The sequence below is a fragment of the Marmota marmota genome, unplaced genomic scaffold (assembly GCF_001458135.2).
Source record: "Marmota marmota marmota unplaced genomic scaffold, marMar, whole genome shotgun sequence".
In the NCBI taxonomy this organism is placed as follows: Eukaryota; Metazoa; Chordata; class Mammalia; order Rodentia; family Sciuridae; genus Marmota; species Marmota marmota.
In genome coordinates, this window is record NW_026000240.1 from 5,501,639 (window position 1) to 5,525,529 (window position 23,891).

At 38.3% G+C, this 23,891-nt stretch overlaps 1 protein-coding gene across 2 annotated transcripts in view; it reads right to left on the reverse strand.

The window, feature by feature from the left end:
• Window positions 1-18: 18 nt before the first annotated feature.
• The window catches only part of Slc49a4 (solute carrier family 49 member 4), a 132,736-nt gene continuing 108,863 nt past the window's right edge, over window positions 19-23,891 (reverse strand). The window contains exons 8-9 of one of the 2 annotated variants that reach the window (XM_048794564.1): window positions 17,141-17,323; window positions 19-10,652 (exon numbers count right to left, since the gene is read on the reverse strand). In XM_048794564.1, coding sequence (XP_048650521.1) covers window positions 10,510-10,652; window positions 17,141-17,323 — 326 coding nt within the window. In that variant the 3' untranslated portion in view covers window positions 19-10,509. The other variant, XM_015486864.2, reaches the window with a different exon arrangement.

Sequence of the window (23,891 nt, forward strand, 5' to 3'; positions counted from 1 at the left end):
GGACCACGTTATCACAAGTGCTTTCAGTACACATTTATTGCAGAGCCACAAGCATGACAACCATCTTGTCAACATAACCATATTTCCTAGCTGGGAGATCACCATTCCCAAGTGCATTTTCCAAGGAAACGGAGGCTTGTCTGGAAGCCCTGCACTGTGAGTGATGACTAGAACCCCTATTCTGAACTAGGAGTTCTAAACCATTAAACATTTAATTACCACTTTGGCAAAGCAATGCACATTACCATTTCCACAATGTAACAGCACAGAGATTTTAAATGCATCTTTATTTTTCAGAATCTTCAGTATTCACAATGTGTAAAACGAAGCAGCATTTTAAATAAAACACTATGCCAAAGCACAGTTTCTTAAAAAGTCCCGAGTGAAAGGAAGAAAAATTGCACATGAATAATATTTACCAGTGCTTACAGTTGACATTAACCATAGTTTTCTAAAAGGATAAAAATACTCAAGACTTCAACATTTCCTTACAAAAGTATAGTTGGCCATAAAATAAAAATCTATAAAACCCCAATATTACAAAAGTAAAATGCAAAAAAAAAAAATTATTAAAATGTAATACAATCTTTACATGGTAAGAATTATTTAAAAACACACAGGACACTTCATAGGTTGTAATGTGCTGCAATCGGGGGTGAGGAACTCATCACACATCCACACTCTGGCCTACCCTCCTGCATAGATCTACCAGGTGGCAGAGCTGGTGCCCACTGGTCCCCAGCATCTAGTTTCCACATGGACAGGATTTGAACTCCCTCCACGCACCCTTATATGCTGCACCATCTCTACAGGGTGCAGAAAGTTTGCCCAGGCACATGGGATGTCACAGGAGAGGGAGCCCCTGCCTCCAAGGAGCCTGCATATAACCTTTATCTGCATCTTGGTATTGCCATTTAAAAAATCAGGTCCTGGAGCTGGGAGGCATCTCAAGAGATGATCCCCATCCTCTGGGACAGTCCTGACCCTTTCTCTTGCTTTGATCTCCAGAGGCAAGGGGTCCATGGCAGCCTACTGGAGTACTATTTCATAGTGGCAGTCAGAAGTTCCTCTGCTGCAATCTCAGCTGAAAGTCATTTCCAGGACTGACCCAGATCCCCAAAGGAAAGGACTCTATTCTTCCAGACTGAAAAGGAGACAAGGGCTTCAGCACAGCCTGGGCCTGGCATGAGAGGTTTGGGGAGGAGTGAACTGGAATGAGATTCTAGGCATCAAGAAGGCCAAGGCCGGGGATGGGGAAGGTGGAGCCAGTTAGGCATGGTTGGGGGTAGTGGCTGCTGGACAGTCTCCAGTTCCCTGCGGCTGCTTCCTCTTCCTCCACCTATAGGCTGGCCCTGCCTACCTTTCTGCTCTGTGACGTAGTGCAGACCTTGAAAGCCAGATGACAAATGGCATAAGAAGACTAGGCCAAGTACTCCTCAACTTGAAAATAGAGGGAGAACAACAGAGCACTTGGGCTTTTGGACAGTGATTTTGGCTGGACAGGCTTTTTGACTCATTTCTGGGTGTGTGACTGAGAGGGTGGAGGCAGACAGAAAGGTCTGAATGGAGGAAGAGATGGTAACTTTACTTACATCAAATCCCCTTGGACTAGCCAAGATGACTTTGCATCTGAGAACTGCTATGCAAAGTAGTTCCTCTGGCAGAGTGCATGGAAGACAACCAAGCGGTATGGAAGGCATGCCTTCATTTACAGAACATTGCTTTGGAGAGAGATTTGTGAAAGTTACAGATCTTGAACAAAATACAGCTTCCCTTGGGCAGCGGTGGATGTCTAGATCCATGCTGCTTTCTCAGAGCAGAATAGGACCCTCCCCTGTGCCAGTCAGGGCATCTGGGAGAACAGGGTTCCCAGATGGCTGGTTTTACCTTCTGGAATCCCCACATTCTTGGAGCCAGTTGCTCACATTTAAGTGAGGGAAGGAAGTGTGAAATGTGGAGGCTGTTCCCCACTCTTCCTTTGGAGGGTTCTTTATACTGATTTGTTCTGTTTGTCTTGTCTCCCCTCTGCCACTCTTTCAGGACCCCTCCCTCCCACTGCCATTCTTAAAAAGCAACTACTTCTAAGGGCAAAAAGGAATGGCTCTGGAACAGATGACCGGGGAGGCTGAAGCATCTCCATCCCTTGAGAGTTGAAAAAAACAGTTGGCCAGACACACTGCAGGCAGGATGAGCTTGGAGGCAGGAGACCAGGCCAGATGACTCAGTGTGAATGAGTCGATTTCTGGCTCTGCTTTCCAGAACCTGCTTCTACCATAACTCCAAACCTCCAAACCTCCTCTTCTACCTCAGTTTGGCAGACGTATTAACAAACAGGTCTACAGGGCTATTTTATTTTTGGTGGTGCTGGGAATTGAACTCAGGGCCTGTGTATGCTAAGTACTTGTTCTACCACTGAGCGACACCCCCAGTCCTCAGGGCGGGTTTATAGTTCAATAACTCATCTCCTGTGGTCTCATGGATCTCCTTACATGGTTCCAACCTCTCCCTTGCCAGGCTCTTCTTCTGGCCTAATCTCATGCCTGAATGAATACTGGCAGATCTGAAATCGTTGGAAGTTTGTTGGTTTTCCCTAAAAACCTTTCCACTTATTTTCAAGCCATCAAAACAGATTTTCCTGCCTTTCCCTTCAAAGTTTGTCCACGGTTATTTTTTACTCAATGAAGGCCAACCTAAGTGTACATTGATTAGGGATAAGCATGAAATATGTTTCTCTCTCCTTTTTTTTTTTTTTTTTTTTGTACTGGGGATTTAACTCAGGGGTACTCGACTACTGAGCCACATCCCCAGCCCTATTTTGTATTTTATTTAGAGACAGGGTCTCACTGAGTTGCTTAGTGCCTCGCTATTACTGAGGCTGCCTTTGAACTTGTGATCCTTCTGTCCAGCCTCCCAAGCTGCTGAGATTACAGGTGTGCACCACCACATCTGGCCTAGCACAAATTTTTAATGGCTCATGAAAACAGGATTTAGAATATATTTTCTCAAGAGAGTAAGACTCCACATACAGAAACTAAGACAGCATAGATATGAGTTACAAAAGATTCCAACAGCCCTTTTGGGGTGATTGCTGGCTTTTAGTTATATTTTTATGAATAGGCCCAATGGAGTGCAAATCTGAGGGCCAAGGTGACCTCTTATTTGTATCTTCATCCTCAGTGTCTAGCCAAGTGGCCAGCATAGAGCAGGAGCCCAAAATATACTGATTGAATTATTGGATACAGATTTCTCCATCCTGCTTCTTTTCCTTCTTCTTTTAAAAATCTTTATATAATCTGCTTCACCCAGTATTTGATACTGGCTATGATGAAATCCATGCCTGATTTTATTCTAGAATGTTGTTATGTTCAAATTATAAAGCAGAAGGAAAAGGATCATATTCTACTTTAAGATGAAAGGTACAGTTTGTGTAAGAAAATTAAAAGTCAAAAAAATTTTCAGAATCTAGATAACAAAAATTGGTAAAGGAATATTGATAAAGTATGACTGAGTAGGAAAGGGAATCAGCATCTGGTTCAAGACAGTCACCTTTCCCCCAACTAGACAGGCAGCAGGAAATGGATAGAATAACAGTCTCAAGGAGTTTCCATAACTTCCTAGCCCACAAGGAATAGGGGTTTGTAGAAGTTCCTAGTTTGTTTGAAAAGATAATGTCTAAACTGGGAGAACTAGTAGAAAAGTATCGAATTCACATGGTTTTCTGCTTTCTGCTGTGTGCGACTAACAGATATAGATCAGAGAACTATAAAACTCTTTAGCCCAAAGGAGAATCCACTCTGACCCTGAGAGAGGCACACAAGTCCACAGAGAATAGTCCACTTAACCAGGACAAAGGCCAGGCCTCCTACTTCTCAGGTAGTTCTTTGGGTTCATTGCTCTGTGTTAGAGTTGCAGTGAAGCTGCATGTACTACACCTGCAGGTAGATCACATCTTAACGTGCTTGCTCCTCGGCCCTCACCCAGGAAGGTGTTTGCATAGCTCTGCTGGAAGAATCTGGCCGTGTAGAGATGACATTGTTGCATCTCACAGTTGTTTGGTACCATAACTCTAGATAATAAGTTCAAGGATCAGCCTTGCTATCTGACCTGATGGCTTGATTTCTACAGCTGCAAATCCAGGCCACCTCACAATGAATCAAACCAGACTACAGGATAGGTGTCTGACTCTGGTGAGCAAATGCAGTACTCCCACCTGGCTCCCAGAATGTTTTCAACATCAGATGACAGCTTTTCTCTTATTGCACTTGATAAATTTAATAAATCCTGCATTTCATATATAAAGTCTTACGGGAAAATAAACAGCACCTGAAGCTTATCTCCTACCACAGACACTGAAAAAGACATTTTTTTCTTGTTGAAATGTATGCAGCATAATATTTCATGTGTTCACGTGATGGGGGGGGGCTGCTGCACAAATGGAACATGAAAGCACTGGGAAGCTCTTTAGTCTTACAGACTGCTTTGGTCATTTTCTAACAGTGAAATAAGCATGGACTGGAATTTCTAAACTGGAAGAAACCTAGGGGAACATCATTATTCTATTCTCCCCTTATTTTAGAGATTTTCATAAGTGAGAAATGACTTCACCAGGCCTGGGATAAGAGCCAGGCCCTCGGGCTCCTAGGCCAGTGCTCACTCTTTGTGCCCTCTCTAGTTTAGTCCATGAGGAAATTGTGGGGCCAGCTCTTTTCCCTACTGCTGGTAACTCAGATAACCTGGTTCACACAGCTCACTTCCAAGCATATTCAGAAATAAAGAGAAATGACCAGAAAGGAGAAAGCTGGATGGGCAAGAGAACAGGAAAGAAAGAAGTGACCAAATGAAGCTAAATTCTTGTTCTGCTATGGTTCATCAGTTCTGCAGATTGCTTCAAAAGTAGGGTGGCCGCAAAAATATTAAGAATTACCAGAATCTCTATTTTAAAAAAATATGACAAGACACAAACTTATTCTCTCAACCTTCTGGTTCTCTACAATATTGCAGGAGTCAAGAAAACCCTGTCAAGAAACTCTATTTGGATTCTGGGGAGGGTCATGCTTTGCTTTTTTTTTTCTCTCTCTCATAGCACAAGAACTTTACTTGAAGGTATAAGAATAGAAACTATATTTCCAATACAAATACAGAATTGTGTATTGTATAAGAAAACAGAATAATGCATACTGGAATTCACTTTTAAACTTCAGCGTATGATAGAACTTGATGGTACAGAGCCAGGTGTGTGAAGTGTCTATATTAACCACTGCTCTCCTTGAGAGTCATCTGGGGGGGGGGTGTCTCAGAAACTCCTGCTTCTGCCCATAAAGTTTATGCTGGCATGGTCCAAGAAATAGTTCCCTAAATGACTTTATTTAAAATGTCCTCTAGGAGAATTCATGATGACTGTCTAGAGAGAAGAACCAGTGACACAGCACGTGCTTATGTAGAGGTGGACTTTGCTCTGTTCCTGTCTTGGCTATTTCATAGTTGTTATACATTCATGCATGCCTTGCATAATTTAAAAAACTTGAAAAGATGTGAGAGAAAATTAAAAGGATTAATTCTGGCTAATACATTGATCATTTATGGAAAGAATGCTGGTCTAGGAGTTGGGGGCTCTGCTAAAACCCAGCTGTATCATTTAACATAAAAGGCTCTCTGTCTATCCTTTTATAAAACATGCTGGTTGGATTAGATCATTTCTTTCATTCTATATTCCTGGTAAGTAAATAAGAAGAAAGCTAATGTAAATTAGACAAGCCTAAATTAAATACTCTACTAATTTAAAATAATTTTCTAACATTAGGGTGAACATGAAGTATTTATAAGTTAGCCTTGCCAATTTGTTAAAGACTGTGAGATATCCTTTATAAATTAGGAGAGCTTGCAGGGCATCCTAAGAGTACTGCAATATTTGGGTAGATTTCTGGCAACCCCTTCAGGGTTCTGAGCCTTACAGTGCACTAAGTCCAACACATTTAGAGCTAAAATGGTTTGATGTGTCTTAGTATTTTATCAAAGTTGCTAAAACTCAATTTCATGCTTTCTTTCATTTTTTAGCTAGGCTTTAAAATTTTTAAGTTAAATCTTGTTCAATGAACAGAACAGCTAGGGCCGAGATGACTTCTGCTCTTTTAGAGAGAGGGCAGAGATGAAAGGCTATTGTTTGAGGTCTACCAGGTTCTAAGGCACATAAAGCAATTAGCTCATCTTTTAAAAAATGCAATAAATAATAACTACACACTGTCCAAGACCTTTGCAATTCCCATTTCAGGGAAATATTCTAATTTACAAGACTTAGCTGTGAGAACTGTTTAATCTTTTCCCTGGATTTACTTAGGTTTTGCTTATGCCAGTGTCCTGTTCAGGAGAGAGAAGCTCAGATGTGTGGCCTTGCTTTCCTCAGGAGTCTGGGGAGGGTTGGAGGTGAAGGTCTGTGCTAGAACATCAGGGCAAGGAAGCCAGAATTCTGGGCCAAAGCTGAATTCAGATTCACACAAGTTCTGGAAACTGAGATACCTCGGGCAACAAGGAGTCAGAGACTCAGAAAAGTGTATGGTGAGAAGAGGCTGCTGTTGTTTCAGTTCTGACCAAGAAAGAGCTAAACTGGAGAGACTGAGAAACATGTAATTGTCCTTCTGCTCCCAGCCTCCCTCACTCCCAGCTCCCGGCCAGAGGTGATGCCTGGAGGGTCTCCTCACAGCCTGGTTTTCATTCCTAGAGCCTCTCCTAAGTCTGAGGCTCCAGTGGAACAAGGAGGACTCTGAGCAAGAATGGGATCTCGGGACAGCTGAGAGGTGGGTGAGCAGACACTCGCCTCTGCTGAGCACAGGGCCCCAGGCCTGCTCTTAAACCAGCACCCCAAGTGAACTTCCACTCTTCTAGGATGGTCTCACACTTTCCCCTGAGTAGTGCTTATCTTTTTTTTTTTTTTAAGCGAGCGAGAATTTTTTAATACTTATTTTTTAGTTTTCGGTGGACACAACACCTTTATTATTTTTCTTATTTTATGTGGTGCTGAGGATTGAACCCAGTGCCCTGCGCATGCCAGGCGAGCGCGCTACCGCTTGAGCCACATCCTCAGCCCCAGTGCTTATCTTTTCTTACGGACTAGCAAAACTGCTTGATGGTAACAGAAATAAACTTTGTCTTATCCCCTTCTGTACAATAATTCCAAATTAATGTGGAATTGTACTCTTTTCTGTATTTATAAGTCTGATCAAGTGATCTGTTTCTCTAAGGTGACATTATATTGTTTTCTTCATGTCTTTCTTTTCGCAGTATTGGGGATCTATCCCGGGGCCTTGTGTGTGCGAGGAAAGTGCTCCTTACTATTGGAAAGAATGCTGGTCTAGGAGTTGGGGAGTTCCCCATATCCCAGCTTCTGTACTTGCCTGGTGATATGGTATGATCATTGTAATTCCTGTACTTATTATTTCAGGGACAAAATTAATGTGATTCTTAACCTTAATTGAAAACAAATTTGCTATACATTTTTATTTGATCTTGAGTTTAAAATGAAGCTTGTATTCATGCAGATTGCAAGACAAATGCCTGGATTTTAGTACAAATAAGAGTTAAAAAAACTAATTAAAAGATAAGTAGATGGGGATTTAATCTTTTCAACTTAAAATCCCTTAGCTTGGATCCTTCATTAGAGAAGCTTCATAAAAACAAGCTGTAAACATTCTCAATAATTAAACATGAATATATGATCCATGATAAAACCTGGCCCTGAGGCCATATGTTTTAAATATACAAAATTACATGAGCACTTGATTCCCTCTTGTTGTTTTAATAGCTCCATCTTCCAGTGAAATGCACTTGTGTAATTATCTTATTGCTTTACCTCTACCATGGATCATATTAAAAACTGCTTCTTCCCATAAACTGTGAAGTATTAATTGATAAGCCACAGGGAACTTACACTATAACATGTCCTTACCAATTAATAATGCTGTTAGCTGAGTTTATGAGGACTGAATTATTCATCAGAATCTTTCATACAATGTCACTGCAAGTTAAGACTTAAGAGATGTTAGAGCACCTACAGGATAATGATTTATTTATAAATTTTACTTATAATCTCACTTGTAAATCAGTGATCACCTCGATTTAGTTCCTGAACTTTTCATACTCGATAATGACAATTCATTCATAAGCCCCATCAATTTTGGACACAGAAGAATATTCATGAACCCATGAAATGGTCTAAATTAACCTACCAATTTGTGAGGTAAGGAGGAGAAACTATTTTGGGAATAAAAATGTGGGTCTTAGTTCTTCCTTTCTATTACACGGGGTCCTTCCTCTCCACAGTTTCTCTATCTGTGGATTTAATCCACCAAAGATAAAACATTTTTGAAAAAAAAAATTGTACCTGTACTAAAGACAGATAAAGTTATTATTCCTTAATAACAACACAGTGTAACAACTATTTACATGGTGTTTACATTGTATAGGTAGATGAGTTAAAGTATAGGGGAGGATTTAAATCAGTTATCTGCAAGTACTAATACATTTTATACAAAGGATTTTGATCTCTGAGGATTTTGATATCTGTGTATGGGGGGTTGTCCTGGAACCAATCTTCCATGGATATTGGGGGATAACTGTAACTAATACTTTGGCAAGATACTTTATCTTTCTAGGACCATGTCTGTAAATTCTAAAATGAGGGCTTGGATTAGTGGAGAGTTAAGATTTCTTCCAGTTATAAGACTTCATTTGGGTTCTACAATGTGTGTTCAAAAAGTACAAAGATAACAGCTAGTCTATTTTGATGCAGGCTAGGAATAAAAACCAAAAAATTATGATTTGCAATGTTCAGATAAATAACATATGGTCCTCTCCCCACACACAAGCCTTTGGTTTTCTTCCTATCAGGCCTGGCAGATGAAATTTTGATCATTTAAAACAGCTGCAGTTTGTGATTAGAACAATGATCAACTGGAGGGGTAAGCTGACCTGGAGGGGACCAGCAGACTCGGCTCCCTGCACCTAGGCCAAAGAACAGTCAGTGCCTGGTCCAAAGCAAGAACTGTTAATCACTGCCCATTTGGGATGTCTTCCAGCTAATCAGTTACTGAGGTATGTATCATTTTGTATGTGTTATTCTGTACTTTGCTAAAAGTAGAATGAACTGTTAATTAAAATGTTTTGTCAGAAGTCTCATTATACAGGATTTGATATAGCATAGTCCTTAAACACAATGGTGTGTCTAAACCCCATACTCCATGCTTCTTTCCTGCTTTCTAAATGGAAAGGGGTGGTGGTTATTTAGCATCCAGGTCATGGCCTACTAATATCCTTAATGCTGACTTTCAATCATCTTCAAGAATTCTAACTTCACTTTATTTCATTTTTACTTAAGAAGGATGAGAGAGTCAATTGGAACCAAGACTAGCTTTCACAGGATTTCTTCTCTTTCCCAAGTTCCTTCAGTTCTTGATGCTAAGTGAGCAGGTGGTTAGAAAGGGAGATGATTCAGGGCTGGGGTTGTAGCTCAGCGGTAGAGTGCTCGCCTAGCATGGTGAGGCACCAGGTTTGATCCTCGGCACCACATAAAAATAAAATAAAGGTTATAAAAAATTTTTTAAAAAGGGAGATGAGTCAAAGGTGAATGAAGGATGTTCATTTCGAGGGTTTTCTTATTTTCCTACTTTCACAATCAGAGTTTTGGAAGATACCAGGCAGTCCTAGAATCCTCCTCCAGGCCTGAGGTGAGTTAATGCATAGTCTTGAGCTTGCTAAGAGGGCAGGGCGAGGCATTTGAGGTGCTTGTGAAGCGTGAGGGTATGCACACATGCCCTGACAAGCAGGAGTGAGGGCTGCCAGCTTCCTTAACCACGCTTCCCCACCCTAGCTGACACGGGACTGGCTTACACTGTCCAGAAAGACAAGTAAAATACACACTTAGCTGAAAATGGTGTGACAATTTCAAGTGAGAGGAAAGAAGGGAGCTGGAGGAAGCAGAGAGTAATAAAGGTAGTGTTATTCTTGACTTTGGGGGAAGTGTTTGTTTTTTCTGTGTGAGGGGAATCGTGTAAATGTTAAACATTTGAGTTAGCATGCTACCACCACAGCGGATTTTATGTCATAGTGAAATCATGTCTGAGAGCTGTCCAATGAGTTACTGCTATTTTAAAAAAAATCTACCATTCATAGAAAAAAAATAGGTACTGGCAAAATGCTGCCCTCTCAAATATACTGACTTCATACAGAATTGAATATTTACAACCTGAACTGAAACACAAGGGTATGATTCAGAAATCACTCAACAGATTGGAAAATTTTGATGTTAGAAATTTTTGTTTTCAGGGTCATTTAATAAAATCTAACCCTGGTTAAATAACAGTTGGCGCTGAACTTTACTGCTTACGCCACCACATGTAGGTTGAAGACACACATGCTCTGTGTGGTTGGTCATTTTGCTTTTAACAAAGTGCTCAGCCATAACGGAACCACACTCTTCATACAACAGTTACTGCAACCCTACCAAGCAGTTAGTCACCCTTACTGTAGATATTTAAGGGCCTCGCAGATGAAACTGTATTCAGAGAAACAAGGGTGAGTTGAGATGGAGACACAGTGCTTGTGCTCTGAAGTCCCTGGAAAGCACTTGATCCCCATGACACGGATGGCCAAAGGCTTCTGACCTGATTAAAAATGAGGAGTCATATAAGAAATGGCTTTATTAGAAAAAACATGTAGTGTACACGTGGCTAATTTCTATTATCGATATACTGTTGGCTATTTTGTCATTAAAATCTGATACAGGGTTTAAACTTCTTTAGAAGTTAGTGGCATTTCTTCCTATTCTGTCATGTGACCTCAGGAGGCGTTATCTTCATGTGATAGATGCCTTCTTTTCTTTTCATAATTACAGTTTATCAGTAGTTTAGCACTGGCACAAAACACAGAGGGAATTCCTTAGGTAGTGCTGAATGTGTAAGACGTCACTCTTCCAACCCCAAAATTGGGCACAGGTATGCCACTTGTAGAGTTTTAAAATCCCCTATTACCACTCAAGTCCCACATTATTATTACCTAGTAGTAGTTAAATTAATGCAATAATCTGTAACCTAACAAAACCTCTGAATGAAGCTTCTTTCTTCTCCTTTTTTCCTGTTAGATGTGCAATTCCAAGCAAATCTGCAGTGTGCAGTATTGATTTCCAGTCTCCATTCAAACTCCCTCGAGTCTGTGCTATTAAACTGAGACAACCACATCAAGATAAAGTCTGTCATAGGATTCCCTGAAGCACAGAATGAGGAGGAGACTGAGCAAACATGACCCGGGAAGGCACCAGTTGAACCAAGACAACTCTGTAAGACAAAAATGTGCAGTTTTAAGCATTCACGTAGCACTAGCAGATCACCACCTATATGGTGGGAGGAATCTGCTATGCATTCGAAAGCACTTATAATAAATGTACCCTGGAAGGCTTGGAAACTGGCTTTCAATAAACAGTGATGATCTGGAGACTCAGTGATGTGTGTAATATAGGGCTTTCATGGGGAATATTTTAAATCAATATTGGTAATAACTTTTCATCAATTTGTCCACCTTGACTTGGGTTGTAAATCAATCCACTCCAAAGAAAAAAATGATTGCCTTTAAGTGTTAGTTTGTTAATTTTTAAAAATAGTTTTAGTTGTTAATGAACTTTATTTTATTTATTTATATGTGGTGCTGAGAATTGAACTCAGTGCCTCACACATGCTAGGCGAGTGCTCTACCACTGAGCCACAACCCCAGCCCTGTTAATTGTTTTTTAGTACCCCCTATCACCATCACTCTTGTCCTTGTTTAGAAATGTCTGAATTAAAAAGAGAAACAGGAAAATCACCTGAATTTCAAGATAACACTTTTATATTTTGGGGGTTTCTGCAGAGAAATGCGTATAGAAATATGTATAGAAATACACATGTATATGAACCTTTGCAAGTAACCAAAAAGAAAAAGAAATATGTTTCCCCTGTTCATCTTCATGTATTCCTATATGTATTTCTCTGCAGAAATATTAAGTATTAATCACTGAAAAATAGATTAGGAAATATATGGAAACATAAAAACTCAAAAAAGAAAAGATCAATCATAGTTCTCCCCCTAGAGAGACCACTGTGAGCATTCTGGTTTATTTCTTTCTAGTTGTCTCTTCTACTAGCATGAATGGTTATTATGTATGATGTCAATTATTGGAAAACCTACAGAAGTCATTCAAACAGGCAATTCTACCATTACCCGACTTAATGGTATCAAGGATTTGCTTCCTCAAAAATGCTCTTAGGAATTCAGGACTAACAGAACAATTTGGGGCCCCCTCGCCTAACACATTCCGCCCAACTATGGCTGCCCCTGGCTGCTTCCAAGAGCTCCAGGGACCCTTGAGTATCAGCATCTGTTCAGCTTCTGCTATCCCAACATCACATACCCATCAATCACAAGGCTTTGAAGTGAGCAGCTCCTTGGTGGTAAAGAGATTATTGTTGGGGACACTTCTCTAGATTAATATCCATTTATCATATCCAGTGAAAATGAATAGGAGAAACATATTTCTTTTTCTTTCTTTCTTTTTTTTTTTTTTTTTTGGTCACTTGCATAGGTTTATCTTTTGCTTTGTACTTCTACAGAATGCTAACACTCTTAATCTTCAAAATCATCCTAAAGATTTCCACACTGCTGCTTTAGTTTAATCCATAATTCCTATAGCCTAAAAGAGCAATTTATGCTCAGGAATGGAAATCAGAAAACCAACAAATAAAGGGTAGCAATAGTTTTTTTTCCCCCCCACAAAAGCATCCATCTCATCTCTCAGTTACTACATTAAGAAAAGAAAAAAAAAAGTTGGGCATGTTATTCTATAGTGTGAAACAAGATGTATATTTTAATGGCATTTTTATACAAAGCTGTTTCCTGTGCTTTACTTGGATTGCATATAACCTAAATACTCTGAAAAGCTGTGACCTCTGGGATCTTGTCTTTATTCTGATATTCCTTGAAATGACACACCAGACCTTTGTTTGCTTTTATATTAACCATATAACTTGGATTTCTGATGATGTAGTAAAAAAATGAAAAGAAAAAAAGCAGTAAAATATAGACAAAAGCATATTGTCTGTATTCATAGTAAGAAAGGACACTGATTTCAAGGCTGCATTTTAAGCAACAATTCAAAGAAAGTATGATACTAACACCATGGTCTATGATCGCTAAATCTTAGTGATCATAATTTATGGAAGCCAAAGCAACACAAAGGTGGCAACCATCAACTTGTCGTTGCTCTTCTTCCATTGAGGAATTTGTCAAACTGCCAAAGCAGTCCGTTTATTTCATCAGAGTTGTAAAATTACCCCTTCTACCTGGGTCAGATGAAATCTCTAAAATGCCTCATAATTGCTCTTTAATATCACAGTTTGTTGATTGGTTTCTACTGTGTGCTCCTCTCTGAAAGGCAAATCCACCTTTCAGTAAATCACTTGTCTCAAACAACTGCAAGTGTTCTTTGAAATTTCTTGCCTTTTCAGAAAGCAGAAGGTCAGAGACAGGGAAACAGCTACATTTTCCCACTGAAAACCATTTACAGAAACCACAGTTTATGTGTTCTAATAAGCAGGAAATGGCTTGCTTAAAAATTTAATTTGGGGCTGGGGATGTGGCTCAAGCGGTGGCGCGCTCACCTAGCATGCGTGCGGCCCGGGTTTGATCCTCAGCACCTCATACAAACAAAGATGTTATGTCCGCCGAAAACTAAGAAATAAATATTTAAAAAAAAAATTCTTTCTCTCTCTCTCTCTTAAAAATAATTTAATTTGGCTTAACATTTGCAGAGTCAATCACTGTCCTTTCTGAGCTCAATGTCACAGGACATAATTGAATCAACAGACTCCTGCTCCACTGAAGTGCTCCTATCCCAGCTTTTGTCTGGGAGCAGCTCACTGGCATTCCCTCCCTCCTCTGCTCCCTGGAGGAAAGCCAAATCCACACCCAAAGGCGGGAACACACAACTCATCCCCGCCTTTGTTGGTTCCCTGTCATCCACCATACCACAGTTGGCCCTCTCTTGGTCAATCCACAGTTAGGCACCACCTGTCCCTAAGTGCGGCGGTAGACTCTGCTAGTGGTGGTGCTTGGTAGGGACGGAACTCATTAAGATTTTGCTCATCTTCTTACCTCTTCCTTCTAGAAGCATTGTCACACTATTCACCTTGTCTTCCCTCAGTGAGGTCACACTTTCCACTTAGACCACCTGCAAGTGCTTGGTTTCCAGTTACCACCCTCCTTTTCTTTCATGATGACTTAACAAAAATATCTCCATTTAAACCCAGGGTGAGCAGTCAGCTGACACCTCTATATTCCAGCTTAAAAGCCTGCTTTCTTGGTGCCAATTAATTACTCACTAGTTCTTACCACTTCCACACTGCACCACTGTACTTCTTGGACATAAAATTACTTCGCACTACTCCACATCTGTTGAACCTGACCTTTGTTCTCCTGGTAACCATTAGACAATGTCTCCCACCTCAGCCAGGCCCCTAAGTCTTTTAGGTAATGGTACAACCTCAAAATCAAAGTAAGCCACTTCAAAATCTTTGTATTTTTAGACAGAAATTGATGCAAAGCTTATAAAAAAATACCAGATAACACAAACCACATAATATAAAATAGAATACATTTCAGAGCACATAAAGGACATAACAGCATTTGCAAATTGATTTTGTATATGAAGTTATTAGAAAAAAGCATCACTGTGCTGTCTCAACTCACTGAGATTCTCAAAGCAAACATTGTAGGAAGCAACTCAGTTTTACAAATATGTTGATATTAGGGATGAAGATGAAGTAACTTTTTTTTTTGAAAATGACCTTCAAAAATCCAAGTCAGAAAAACTCTAGGAAACTTCTGACATGGATTCAGGTACCCAAAGGAGAACTGAAATAGAATGTGTAGATACTGGGACTTGGGGCTCCAAATAAACCAGTGACTTTGGTATAGGAGCCTAAGCCTGAGTAACAATTGCCCTCGATGACAGCAATGACCCTAATCTGCAACAAGTTGCCAGTGGAAACTACCTTGCTAAGTGAGGCATTCAAATGGATCATTTTGGGGATAGCTGCATAGTCCTGAAAAATTATCTGATACAGTCACCCCAGATAGCACTCTGTGGGTGGGGAAAAAATCCTAGTCAGGAAGCTTAGTAGTACCTTGAGAAGTGACCAAAAGCACTACAGATTTTTATGAATAAAAAATTCAGGACTTCTTCCCAGGCATGGTGTTGTGCACCTGTAGTCCCACAGTACTCAGGAGGCTGAGGTAGGAGGATTGCTTGGGCCTAGGAGATTGAGTCTGGGCAACATAGTGAGACCCTGTCTCTTAAAACTACAAGAACAAAACAAAACATCAAGACCTTCTTAAAAGAAATGAAAGAAAAAAAAAAAACAACAACCAGGCCTTGTAATCATGTAACTAATACTTGAATTTTTAATTATAACTACTGGGTGAGTTGCTCAAGTTTTAAAATTGCTGAATTATGACATATGAATACTGGCTCAATTGGAAAGAAATTCAGTTTATCATATGAAAATGTTTAGTGTACTAGGTTGCAGAACTAGAATTTATTTTTAGGAAACAGTTTCACAGAATTTTCAGATTTGCTATTTGTATATTACTATATCTCATTCCATAAAGAATGTGGGCCTGTTCTGCAGGATTTTTAGGACAAGATCAATTAATCATATGTGAAAAGAATTTCAAGAGTGATTTCATGGTTCCAACGACTTTGCCTTAGAAATGTTGATATCTTTGTGTGTATTCTTCTAAAAAATTTTTTATCTGTACATGGACATAATACCTTTATTTATCTTTATGATGCAGTCTCCAAAAGTATGAGTTAAATAAACCTCTTTTCTTTCTAAAGTACCCAGTCTCAGGTATTTTGTTATAGCAACAGAAAACTAATATAAATATTTTAGAATAGTTGTCATTATTGGTGTTTTCCCTGCCTTAGATCAATGAATATGTGTTTTTTGTACACTGGAGATCACAAGCAAGATTTATCGGGGAATATCATTGTCTGACATCTACTGTTGTTTGTAAATACTGTAAGGACAACACTCTATTTCTAGCTGATTGGGAAAACCATGTCTACTAGGCCATTTAGCAAACCTGTGCCCATCAGCTAGAAAACTGTTTTTATTGTGCTAGGGGACTTCATAGCCATCTCTGATGTTTTGCCAGGCAAAGAGAAGCAATAAACCTCTTAATTTCCAGGGTGACACAAGTGAACTAGATTAAAACTTATATGTAATAATTGTCATAAGAGTCTGTTTAAAAAGTGAATTGGAAGCAAAGATCATCCAATACCTAGTGATGACATTTTTCCTTACTGGAGACATATTTCCAGGACAATAAAGAGTGGATTCTGTCTGTATTATCACTCTCCTTCATTGGACACCTAACCTGCATCAGGTTTAGCAGAGTTAAGGCCTACTTTATCTGCACTACTGACTTACAGGGACAATCTAGTTTGTTGTTAATTATATTATGATTCTATCATTTGGATGCTTTTTGCATTTAGGAGAGAGTGCTATCCCTGAAGTTGTCCAAAACCCAGGAAGATCTGTTTCATTGCTTTGAAAATTTTAAAAATTTATTGTCTAGTCAAGGAGGTTAACATGGTTATTATTTTAATTATAAGCCTGTCACAAAGTTCTTTATAAACAACGTGGCCTCTTGAAGTGTCATATTTTAGAGCACTTCTTATATTGTGCAACCTCTTATTCATCCTTATGGCTTTAAACTACATACATCCTCTTGACATTAATTTACACTCACCACTAGTCCTCAATAAGAAGCTGAATATTAGAGTTATCTATCTGTCCAGGGGGTAAGCTGGGAAGAGATTTTTAAAAATACAAATGCTCAGCGTCCATCAGGTTAATTCAGAAACTCTGGGGGTGAGGATGAGGGTGCATGTAGGCTACAATACATTTCAAGAAACATAATTGTGGATTTTGTTTTTATTGGCATGTGAATACTCACATAATTGGTTTTAGTGAGCATTCTCCATATAAAGTTCCTATATTAATGCCATGAACCTCTACAATAACACATTGAGATAGCAAATAAAAATCAAATTTCTTACCTGTATGATAAAATGTGAGAAAAAATAAAAGTACTCCCATGAACATATTACTTAAAAAAGTGACGACTCCACAAGTAATTCCTTCTGGAACTGGGTAGACAGTTTCCACAAAAAGCTCAAAAAATATAGGTACACTGCTATTCAAGAAAACTCCCAGGAGAATACAGGAGGCATACAATGTCACTGAAATAAAAACACAAACATTTGAGTTCCGTAGCAGCAGCAATGAGTCAGAGCAAATAGATCTTCTGAGTGTTCTCTTTCCTAAGTACCAACTCTGGAATCCCATCTCTCTTCAGTGGTAGTTGATAATGCTGGACAAAGTATCCTACATTTATCAGCTCTTGGCTCAGATTTTCTGGAATAAGTTTGGAAATGTTTTGTTGCTGAATTATTACCAGTTTATTTGCTTTACCTTTCTGGTGGCTTATTCCACAGCACTAAAACAATATGCCACTGTAAAATAATTAAAAGAACTCTCCTCTGTCATACTAAATCTACTCATTTTACAATTTTAAGGATAGCTTAATATCTAAGAGTAACTGTAAGAAATATTAAATGTAACTGAAAATTATGCATTTAAAGAGACTGGTTCATAATAGGTTTCAAATACAAAATAAACATCATTCAGTATGCAATTCCTAGAGAAATGATTACAATAGGATTAGTTCTCAATTTGGGAAAGAGTTTTGTTTCCATGATTTCTTTTTAAATAAGGAACTCTTTCATCTAGAAAAACATAAATTTATAGCAATCAAGATTCCAGATCAGCTCCTCAAGTTCATTAACACAATTCTGCAATGAAATCTTGTGATAAAGTATGTTATTCATAATATTTAGAGAGGAGCAACTCATTCTAAAAAATTTCTTCCTTTTTAATGACTATCTACAAACTTTCACTAATTTGAAGGTGAAACCAGACTCAATGAGGGAAACTGATTCTATTTAGAAAACTAAAACTGACACCTATATCCTAACAAAGATATCATTCTAGCTGATAAAAAAGAGTAGAATTTATTCTAAGCTTAAGGTTATAAGAAAAATATTTTTAAGAAAAGTATTTGTTAAGAAAAAGATCCCCCTCTCCACTACCTTCTCCTTTCTCTCTTTGGGGTACTGGGGATACGTTAGCCCAGAGGCACTTTACCACTGAGCCAATCTCCTGCCAGTTTTTAGTTTCGTGAGACTGGGTCTCGCTAAGTTGCTTACGGCCTTGCTAAGTTGCCGAGGCTTGCTTTAAACTTTCGATCCTCCTGCCTCAACCTCCCTGAGGATCACAGGCATTTGTCATGGCACCCAGTTAGAAAAATGTACTTTTATAGGGACTGCAAGAGGTAAGGGAGTGCCATTAAATCTGTTATGTACTAGGTTAATGGAGCACATCAAATCCCCAGAACTTATCATTACTGATTATAATCATTAATAGTCCATGACATTGTCAAAGGGGTAAAAATAGTACCCATTGATTTCTAACAGAATTCCTCTAACCTAGCTGCTGCATCCCTCTCCAATTACACTGTGTCTTTATTTCCAAGACTATGAAATATTTAGTACATTCTAATAATGTAAATAAATGGTAATTGCTTTGACTTCCTTTTATTCCTTAAAATAGTAGTCATGAAAATAGGAAATAAAAGAACGATTTAATGAAAAAAGAACATACTGCTGGGTAATACAGTGACCAAATTATTCACAGAATTACATGGGAAGCACTGCATAGTTATATAAATACCATTTAAAACATGACATAATTTTGAAGACACTCTTAAAAACAAAGCACAACCTACCATCTTGTGATCACTATATATTTGCTAGACATGGATCACACAAATCAATGTACTCTACTAACATGCAACTCATTAGTGTACATTTGGAAATCTAGGGATGAAATATCACTGGTGGCTTTTATAGAGTGCTGCTGCCAAAACACTTTACAATAATATATTGATCAGTCAGTGGTAATCAGGCCAGAGAGGACTACTGACCAAATATAGTTGAGCCTAGGAGTTTAAAACAAGCAAAATATTGAAATAGATGACAAGAAAAATCAAGCTTTTAGGAACCAGTAAGTGCTATTTCTGAGTATAGATTCATGAACCACTGATGGAATTCACTGTTTTGATAATCCATTCTATGTTATTTTATGTTATTATTTCTGAAGGAACTTACCCTACATGTAATTGTAATCAGGCAAATTAAAATGTAATAATTAAAAAAATCACAATCTATATATAATAGAATTATATATGGTAAAAGAAAGAATGAAAATATAATGGTACAGCATAGCGAAAGGGGATTATTGGTATAGGGATTTGAAAAAAGAGATTTGATTTTGCTGCTTTTTGTCAAGCTTGGTACAAAAAAAAAAAAAAAAATGAGACCTGGGATGTGTGAGAAAGTAGAGGCTGGCGAAGCCGAGGCCTTGCCTGGAACCCCTCAAGACCATGCAGCTCCCTTGGCCCTCATTTCATGCTCATTAAGAATCTGTGAATTTTGGTTTTCTAGGTATTTAAATTCTGGGAGTGATTTGGAAGAGGGGCATAAATAACTGTCCTTGGAAAGATAAAAATTTCTATAATGTTTAAATTTTGTTGATTAAGCTATAAATAGTTCATCTTTTGGTGAGCAATTGGAAATGACTATCAAAACAAAATAAATATGCTTACTCTTTGAGTCAGCAATTCTACTTCTAGAAATTTATTGTACAGCTATGCAGGCATAGGTACACAAAAAACACTATCAAATATTGTTTGTAGTATGAACAGATTAAAAACAAGCTAAATATCTATCAGCAGGGAGTTGGTTGGTTAAACATTCATGAAACATTCAAAGGTACACTGAGCAACCATTAAAAATGAAGTAACAAGCTGGGGATGTGGCTCAGTGGTTAAGTAACCCTGGGTTCAGTCCCCTATATCAAAAAATTAAAATGAAAAAAATAAAGTAACTCTGTAAAATACCAATATTAAGGGTATCTAAGATACATAAGTGAAATTTAAAAAGGAACTGAAAAGTATGTTTTAAATAAAAAGAATGATGTGCATCCTTTATCTGTTTGTAAAGATACAGTATTCTCTGTGAAAAAGCAGAAGAGATTGGCCATCAGAATTGTCGCTAGATGGGATGCTGGGGGCCACAGAAGAGAAACTTTTCCCTTATACTATCTTTCTACTATTAGAAATTTTTACTATATGAAGATTTTATCCATTTAACAAAATAGAGACATTTCATTGCAAACTAATACACTGACATCTGATACAACTCCACTTCAAGTGTTTGTTACTTCCTTAACTCAGACGGTTTTCACTGGATCCCAAAAACTTCATGTCCACCTAGGAGCAAATATCCCAACAAAATCCTTAAGATAAATATTTCTACTTTACTTATTAAAATTCCTATAATGTGTAAGTTTTAGTCAGCTTTTTTTGCTGCTGAGACTAAAGGACTTGATCAGAACAATTGAAGAGGGAGAAAGTTTTATTTGAGGGCTCATGGTTTCAGAGGTCTTAGTCCATAGAAGGCTGGTTCCATTTCTTGGGGCTCAAGATGAGGCTGAACATCATGGCAGAATGTGTGGCAGAGGAAGCAGCTCACATCATGGTGATCAAGAAGCAGAGAGAGAGATACCATTCTCCAGATACAAAATGGGTAAATACCAATATAGGTACATACCCCGTAGCCATGCCCAATTCCCACCTCCTCCAGCCACACCCTACTACTTCAATTAATCCCATCAAGGATTAATCCACTGATTGGGTTAAGACTCTTACAACCCAATCCTTTCTCCTCTGAACCTTCCTGAATTGTCTTGCTTGTGAGTTTTTGGGGGACACCTCACATCCAAACCATAACAACGTAGTAAAAAGAGGCTATTATAGGTGGGATAAATTATATGTATGATAAATGGGTGATATAACTATTTTGAGGCCAGTAATAAAAAAATCAGGCTGGGAAAAAAACTCAAGTTGGGAATGTTAACTCTGTGGTAGAGCACTTCCCTAGCATGTGCAAGGCCCTGAGTTTGACACCAGTAATGCTGCATTTAGCTGCCTCAAACTTGGTATTTGCTTCTTTTATTAATATAAAAGTGATAACCAAGAGAGTTTTTAAAAACATTGCATGGATATGCTGAAATCATTTGAAATCACTGCAGAAACTAAAAAATCAAAATAATTTACCACAGGAAAGGGTTAAATGAAGATCTTCAAGATTAGAATGGGTGAAAGACAGCAGTGTCAGGACTGATTTAATATATTCCCCAGTGTTCTGGGACATGCATAAAGTAGAAGCTGATTGTTACAAGTCTGAATTTGACTTCTATTTGAATTTTCAGTTTAATGTCTGATATATCCAGTGGGTGAATGTCATCTGTTGAAAGCCCGGCAGACAAGATAATTTCCTGCTCGTCAGAGAGAGTTCAAACCATACGATCCTTAAATATTTCCATGACTTTCTGTAACGCTGATACTAAAATTATAATAAACTGCCTTTCAATTAAAAAGTCAAGGCAATTTAGCAGAACAAAACATAGCTGAAGTGCTGATGCAGATTTTTTTTTTCAAAGAAGCTAATGACATTTCCTGGGTCCACAATTTAGATTGCAAAAAACAAAATCCTGTTTAGCACAAAATCTAGTTGCAAAGGATGAATTTCAACCAAATGAATTAGACCATAAGCCTGAAAGTTCTCATTCCCATGAAAAACCAGATTATTAAACTTTAGGGAAAGAAAACTATTTTTATTAACTAAAACACTCAAACCTTACATGATAAGCAGCTATAAAACAAGTCACAAAATTTCAGTAAGAGTCATTCCACTTGGCAGCTAGGTGAGAGTCTCAAGACACCATTAATAATAATAACAACTCAATAATCTTGGAGTTATATAAATTTTCAAAACAGCCTTCACTTTTATTTGATCATCCTCTCAACTCTTTGAGGCAGGTAGATTAACTGATCAAAGTTCTGAAAGTCAAACATAGCTTATTTAGATACAATGTGAATTAGCAGTGTTAATAATAATATAATTAAGTCTTACAGATTCTAGCATGTTTTCTGCCAAGTCACAGTATCAGACTGAAAAAAAAAGAATACCAAGGCTTGGTACTATTTAATTCAATAGGATTTACACAAGTGGCATGCTCCCCACATCTGTATTCAACAGGAAAGCTGGAAATGATTGTGCATAAGATGGATGACAGAATCAAAAGTAGAGAGCATCAAAAGGTTACAAACAAAAAGATGAATTTTAATCATGATGAATGCAAAATGGGTTGAAAATTATTGCTTAAGTATGTAAGAGGGAAAGCTTAGCTCGTGCCTGTCTTCAAAACTATTTGTCAGATGTCTGTTTCATGTAAGCTGCTACTCTAGAGCAGTAAACAGACACACTCTATCTTGAAATCACCCCCAATCTGAAGGAATATGACCGACACTTTCTGGCTCAGCAGCCACTTAGGTGTATAGTGTTAAGAAAAAGCTGTCTGATAATGAACATCAATAGCTTCCCAGCCTCAGGTGTGAGTGAAGCAGAAAGTGCTAAGGCAAAGAAATCTGTTTTAAGAACTCTGACACACTAGGGGAGGTTAGACAGAGGAAACAGGTTGGTCAGTGGTTTGGAATCCATATCCAATGAAGAATGGCTATTGACCTGCGGGTGTTTAGATGAAAGGCTAAGGCCAGACAGGACAGAGATCTTCAATGTTTTGAGGGCGATCATGGAGGGGGAGGGAGAAGACTTGCCCTCTGGAACTCATTGCTCCAAATCAGTTATAACTCACTGGTGGGGCAAGATAGTTTCTAGGATCTAGGGCTGACCAACTTACATGCTAGGTACTACGTTCCCTTGTTGGAGATACTCAAGATGTAGTTCAGATGAACACTCATCTGGGATGTTGGAAGAGATTCATTTATTGAATGATAATTATATCAGATGATGATAACCTTACTTATCAGAGTAAGGTTCAGTTAAAGAGATGAGTAACAAATATAAGTTCATGTAGCAAGGAGAGCTTAACCAGGATATAAAAAATAAAATCTTACAGGTACTTCCAGATGGATGAGAATAGATTTGTTTACAATTTTATTAAGAAATAAGAAACACTATAAAATAACCCAACAGATTTTAGTATGAGTTATCTTTTTAAAAAAATTTTTAATTGATTTTTAAAAAATAAATGACAGCGGAATGCATTACAATTCTTATTACACATATACACACAATTTTTCATATCTCTGGTTGTATATAAAGTGTGTTCACATATATTTGTGTCTTCATACATGTACTTTGGATAATAATGTCCATCACATTCCACCATCCTTGCTAACCCTCTGCCCCCTCCCTTCCCCTCCTACCCCTCTGCCCTATCTAGGGTTTGTCTATTCCTCCCATGTTCCCCTCCCTACCCCACTATGAATCAGCTTCCTTATATCAGAGAAAATATTCCTATCAGCACCTCTGCAGAACTACCAGACTTCGCTCCACTTCCATGCAGGTAACTCTGCTACCTACCCAACAGCACAATGCCATTGCCCGGCTCCCCACACCACACTAGACACCCTAGCGCTAGAAGCAGTCCGCCTCCATCTAGTATGAATTATCTTAAGGATTAGAATTAAGAAATTTCCCTAAAAGGTTTATAATATTAACACAATGTATAACCTTTCAATATTGAGCATACTCATTGAAATTTATGATCAAGTAGGAAAGTTAACTGCAAATTATTAGATTAGACCTTTATTGTTATAACTGT